The sequence below is a fragment of the Equus quagga genome, chromosome 14 (genome assembly GCF_021613505.1).
Source record: "Equus quagga isolate Etosha38 chromosome 14, UCLA_HA_Equagga_1.0, whole genome shotgun sequence".
Lineage (NCBI taxonomy): Eukaryota > Metazoa > Chordata > Mammalia > Perissodactyla > Equidae > Equus > Equus quagga.
This window is the reverse complement of record NC_060280.1, coordinates 17,085,055-17,091,191: the sequence shown is the minus strand read 5'-3', so window position 1 is coordinate 17,091,191 and position 6,137 is coordinate 17,085,055. Positions and strand designations below refer to the sequence as shown.

Sequence of the window (6,137 nt, the reverse complement as noted above, 5' to 3'; positions counted from 1 at the left end):
TGCCTGTTTTTGAACTTTGTATGATTAGAACGATAGAGTATATGCTCTTTTGTCTGATTTTTTTCACTCAGAACTATATTGAGATACATTTCTATTGCTGCTTGTAGCTGGAAATTGTTCATTCTCACTGCTGTATAATATTCCACTATGTAATTATCACAATTTATTCATCGATTCAACTGTTAATGGGCATTTGAATGGTGTTACTATGAACTTTCTAAAACATGTATCTGCGTGCACAAATTTAGTCATTTTTGTTGAGTATAACCTAGAATTGAAACTGTTGATCATAACGAATGAGGGACGTTCAGCTGTAGCAGATACTGCCTTGGCTTTGCTTTACTGATGATGGAAATGAAAGTATAGGAAAGGCAAAGATTTGTCCAAAGTCACCCAGCTACTGAGCCAGGACCGGAAGCTGGCTAATTCTCTCCAAGGGCAGTTTGTCCAGGTCTAGATTTCAGGGAGAGACTGGCCTGGGGATTCAGCAGAGTTTCACAGCAACACATTTAACTCATGAGCTGTCCTTCTCATCTAACCCTTGCGTAACATGACACCAATGACCAAGCATGAGAGGGGCTGCTGAGCAGTGGGGCCGTAACTGTAAATATCCATTGAGATTGGGGAGAGCTGGCACATCTTCTCTGCATCTCATCAAAGAACAGCACGTGTGTGTCCCTGATTATGCTAGATTTAGATTCAGCCTACTTCAGTGCCAGGCCCTGTGCAAGGTGCTTTCCTGTATATTATCTCATTTAATCTCCTGAACAAACGCCAGATCAATTCATATCCATAAGGACTATGGAAGCATAACATCAAAAGAGAGTCTATACACTCTGTAAGCAAACCAGAGCAATTTAGAACAGTGCTTTTCAAATAATCGATGGCGAAGGACCAATCCATCATAGATCAATATTTTGTAAAATACAATAAAGAATTATTAGAAAAATAAAATGAAAAGACATTCAAAATATAAGCTTCCAATTTTTATCATTAGATTAAACAAATATAAAATTGCATTGTTAAATTGCTATAAAATTTTCTAAACACTCAGTTTCTATTTTTATATCATTGAGGACCAATAACAGCTTGCGGATCAATATTGGTTTCAGACTACACTTTGAGGAGTACTGATTTATAATTCACCATCCATTCTCCCTTGGACTTTCAAGAGAGACTGATAATTATCCTAGAGGCAGAAAGGTTTGAATAACAAGCCTTCTGCATAATACTGAGACTCTGGAAACCTCTCACACCCATACGATCATTTCCCCATCTTTATCAACATAACTTTATTCCAAAAAATTCCTGCAGAGAAAGACTAAACTTACAAATAACTTTATTGTTTTTTTCAAGAACTTCCCCCCAAATCTCATTGCAATTAACATAGAACCCTTAAACTTCTCAATAGATACCATTAAAAAGACTATTTACTCTCGTCTTGCCTTGCGTCCACCAATCCTATACTATTATATCACAATCCTTAGCCAAAATAAAACAAGCATCACCGCATGGAAAGACCTGCCTTAAACCAGATTCCAAAACTTTATAAATATCCCCGCTTTACCCTCCCCCAGTCTGAGATGCTACTGAGACTCTGCCAAGGCAGGGCTCTCTTTACCATGTATGATAAACTCAGCTTTGCCTTCTCTACAGCTTGTTTTGCTGGTATTTTCTGGGAGCCAGCATCCAACAGTCAAGTCTTTCCTTTGTTTGTTCCTCCTATTAGTCTTGTTCACTCGCTTTCCAACTTTAGCATGCATAAAAATTACCAAAAAGTGGGGGCCAGCCAGTGGTGTAGTGGTTAAGTTTGCACAGTCCACTTCAGCGGACTGCGGTTCACAGGTTCAGATCCCAGGCATGGATCTACACACTGCTCATCAAGCCACGCTGTGGCAGTGTCCCACATACAAAACAGAGGAAGACTGGCACAAATGTTATCTCAGTGACAGTCTTCCTCAAGCAAAAAGAGGAAGGTTGGTAACATAGCTCAGGGCCAATCTTCCTCACGCACGTACACAAAATTACCAAAGAGGGTTGTATATGCAAAAGCATGCACAAGCAATTTAAGAGATCTCCATGTACAATTTTGATCATGCCATATTTGGGACCTAAGCACTGCATAGAGATATCAGCAATTGGTGAAGAATAGAGAATCATGGAATGTTAGAGCTGAAAGTGGCTCTAGATGCCCAAATATCACTGCATGGACCAGCTACCTCAAAATCACCTGATATCATCCCTGTTAAAAAATACCCACCCCTTGGTTTTGCCTCAGAGGTACTGAATGAGAGTTTCTAGAGACGGGGCCTGTGAACGTTTGCAGCAAACTCTTTAGCAGAATGAGATGCACAATCGCGTTTGAGAACCACTGTTCTGTTCCACCACTTCATCTTGTAGATGAAAAAATGGAGATTCCGAAAGGGGAGTAAACTGGCCCAAGATCACCTGGCTATTGAGCCGTGTGTCTCTTGATTCCCTGGCACGAGTGCCCAGGGCTAGAGATCAGATTTTGGAGATGTCCTTATGTATCCAATATCTGAACAAGAATGATTAATGATGTAATCAAACCACAATTCTATTTTGGCTTCTCACCATTAGATTTATCAAGATGGTAGCTGGAGGAGGGGAAGAGGGTGTCGTAATCTTCCCCTGCTCCGGGGCGAACATTCTAGCAGTCATCATGACTTCTCTGCTTTCAATCAGGTAAGAGGCACCAGCTAAGGCATAATTTTCAAAAGAGGTAAACTTATGACTCTCAAGCAAGGATAAAATGAACACATACTCTGCTGAGAGTCTGAATCTGTTGACCCTCTTGTTTGTTCTGCTCAGGAATTGTCACTTGTCATTTTGCTGATTAGCTCAAGTTAAGGCAGATGGGTTATTAAAAGGCTTCAGGAACATGTCCTAGGAAGGAAGCGCAGCCAGCCCTCCTGGGAACTGCAAGGGAGCACCGGGAAGAGATTCAAGGTCCAGGCAGCTACTTCCCACAATTGTTCATTACTCAGACCACATGGCTTCTTGAGCAAACTTCTTTGCTCCATTCTTTCGTTTCTCTATTTATCAGCATGCATACGGCTAAAGATGGCCACCCCAGTCTTGAGTCTGCAGGATCATCACTAAGTGCTCAACTTTGGACAACAGTCTCTGGAGCTTAGTTCGGTTCTCCCTGGAGACCATCTGATTGGCAGATCTCCAGTCAAGTAGTAGTCCTTTGGGTCAGGTGATCACCCAGGGTCAACCAGCTGTAGCTGCTTGGAGGAAACAGTTGCCAGGGGGCCGTGTGAGTCTGTATGTGAACGAGAGACGGCCAGAAGAGCCAAGCGAGAACTTCAAGAGGGCAGGCACAATAAAACCTGCTGGTAATCATGTCTAGCGAGAGTCACTGAAACATTGGGGTTTATGCCACTCCCTGTTAGCCCGAATGAGTCTGGTCATCACTCTGTTGCTTTTATGTAGGTGGCATAAGTTTGGGAGGGGGTGGTCTCACAGGAGCCCATGGTGGTACCTTCCAACTCGTTTCCACCAGCATTTGGGATCCTCCTTTGCACAAGTCATTGAGCTCCAAGAAACTGGGGTGTTTGTAAGAAGCAGCAGCCTAGGCCCTGCGCTCGTGGACTTAAACTTCTCGGTCTTGGATGGGGGTGAAGAGGAGGTTGACAGCCAGGGAGAGGGGCAGGAACAAGTGGATGTGCCCCGCTCATGGGGCCTGAACCCATTTTGGTTCACTGTTTCTTCCCAGAGCTGGCTCGCTCTCTTTTGTGGGCACAAGACATGGGCCTCACAGCTGTCCAGGTGGAAATCAACGAGAGGGAAGAGCGAGCTCCTCACCAGGCAGCCGGGGCCAAGGCACTGGGAGACGGAGGAGCAGGTGGGTTCGGTCCAGCAATGACTGAACCCCCATTTGTGCCCGGATCTGTGCTGGGTGCAGAGCCAGGGAAAGGAGGCTCCCCAGCTGGAGGGTCACCACCCAGAAACAGATCAGACCCCGCGTCCTGCAAGGGGCAGATGGGGCATCCTCCCGGCTCGGGCGGGCAGACTCGGGGCGCGGGGCGCAGGCTTCGGAGCGCGCAGCTCCTGCCGGGCGGAGGGCGGCGCGAGGGAGGGAGAGAGGGAAGGGAAAGGCGAGCGCGAGCTGCCTCAAATGCTTGGAATAATTCCGCTTCCGTTTGGAAAGCCGCAGCCTCCGTCCCGCCGCCGCGCCCGCCCAGCGCCAGCTCCGCGTCCCCACCGGCCCGCGCTGCCCGCTCCGCCGCCATGGCCACCTCCCCGCAGAAGTCGCCCTCTGTCCCCAAGTCCCCCACTCCCAAGTCGCCCCCGTCCCGGAAGAAAGATGACTCCTTCTTGGGGAAACTCGGAGGGACCCTGGCCCGGAGGAAGAAAGCCAAGGAGGGTGAGTGCGGCCGGGCCAGCGAGCGGCGGGGGCCGGGGCCTAGGGGCCGGGGTAGAGCGGGGCCGGGCGGGAGCGCGCGCGGGTGCCGGGGGCGGAGGCGGGTGGCGGCGGTGGCGCGAGCGCGCGCTTCCCGGTAACCTGGTGCCGGGGCCGTGCGCGCCCCGCGGCCCCGTCGCCCTGCTTGTGGTCGGCCCGCGCTGCGCTCCGGGCCCGGGCGCTCGGGTGGCGCAGCCGGGGACTGGGACCAGGCGACGCCCGCGCTGGGCCTGGCGGCTCCGCGTGGCCCGAGGGCCGAGGAGGCGGCGGCGTCCTCCCCTAGGCCCCGAGTCCCCGCCTCTCCGCGCCCGTAGGCTGGCATTTCCCGAGTTAGTGCAGAAACTTTTCTGGGCGCCGTCAGTCTCACTCTTCGCCTTCATTGGTCTTTGCCATCACGTCGTTTCCTAGACCTGCTGAAGTCCAGATGCAGCGGTGGCCTCTTTGATCTTTTGTCCATTCCCAGGGCCCGGCAGGGCTCTATTAATGAGTAGATTAACATCAAATGCTTGTTGAGTGAATGAGTGAAAAGCTGGCTTTCCTAGTGGTCCCACCGTGTAATAAATGATCAACTGGCACCCAAGGGGAAAACCTGGATTAGACACACACACTTAGCATCATGGCTGCGACCCTTCTGTGAACTCAGGAGCTGAGGGCTCCTGCAAAAACCATTTCCTTTTTCCCACCGGGGTGAATTGAGGCGATCTTAGTTTTTTCCAGGACAGTCTGCCTGTAAAATATTTTGTCTCTTGGGCAGATTTCACATCCTGGTTTTTGGTTTGAAAAACGAGGTCTCACTTCTGAAGACGCATTAGTGATAGATGTGTAGAGGTTGTTTGGTTAAGAAAAGTTTTTTCCATAGTTTCAGTGATTTGGGACTAACCCTTCTGAAGGCCGTGATGCTGAGAGGGAAAATAAGTTTCACGTTCTGAGTTATCCTAAAGCGTAAAAAAGAACTTCAGTGTTGAGAATCACCAAACTTCATGCAAAGAACTAGACTTCTCTTCTCTGTTTTGATGTGAAAAGCAGCAAAACACATCCCCCAAAATGTTTTCCCCCAGTGTGGCTATTTTGGTAAAGCATTGTCTGAGTAGAGTGCTTTGGTACCAAATCATGAAATCCTGGCTTGGAAAGTCCTTTTCTAGACTCCCTTTCTAATTTTCCCTACAGTATTACTGATACAGGCTCTCTGGCTTCAGACTGGGCAACTCAGAATTTCTGAAGCTCGTGTCCTACCAGGAGAGCTCACCCCACCTTTGCCAACTCTTTAGAAAAGTTTACTTTATAGTAAAAGTAAAAAGCTGGTGTCTCTGTATCTACTGTTATTCTATTCATGGAACCAGGAGAATGAGTCTAAGGGTGGCCCTTCATTTTGTTGGTGTGGACAGCCTGCTTCCTGGAGTCTTCCCTTCACCAGCCGAAACATCCTCTTTTCTGGTAGCTGGGCCTCATAGACATGATTTTTTGGCCCGTCGGCATCCTGACTCTCCAGTTTTGGTCAGGGTTCCTGCAGGAAACAGAGGTCAATTTAGTTGGGATTTTGAAAATAATGTCATTAAGGGACTATTTACAGAGGTGTGGGCAGGATTAAGGGAACCCAGAAGGAATGATCAGGAACCTTCAGGCTAACAGCGGACGGGGGAAGCTGTTACCACCCCAAGACCCGAAGGGACAAGGGGACCCATTGAGTGTAACAGGAACCCATTGAGAG

The 6,137-nt window shown here is 48.4% G+C and overlaps 1 protein-coding gene across 2 annotated transcripts in view; it reads left to right on the top strand.

Annotated features, from left to right (window-relative positions):
• Nucleotides 1-3,759: 3,759 nt before the first annotated feature.
• The window catches only part of PARVA (parvin alpha), a 146,530-nt gene continuing 144,152 nt past the window's right edge, over nucleotides 3,760-6,137 (top strand). The window contains exons 1-2 of one of the 2 annotated variants that reach the window (XM_046685190.1): nucleotides 3,760-3,871; nucleotides 4,178-4,393. In XM_046685190.1, coding sequence (XP_046541146.1) covers nucleotides 3,775-3,871; nucleotides 4,178-4,393 — 313 coding nt within the window. In that variant the 5' untranslated portion in view covers nucleotides 3,760-3,774. Of the gene's footprint in view, nucleotides 3,872-3,991; nucleotides 4,394-6,137 lie in introns of those variants that run through there. The other variant, XM_046685189.1, reaches the window with a different exon arrangement.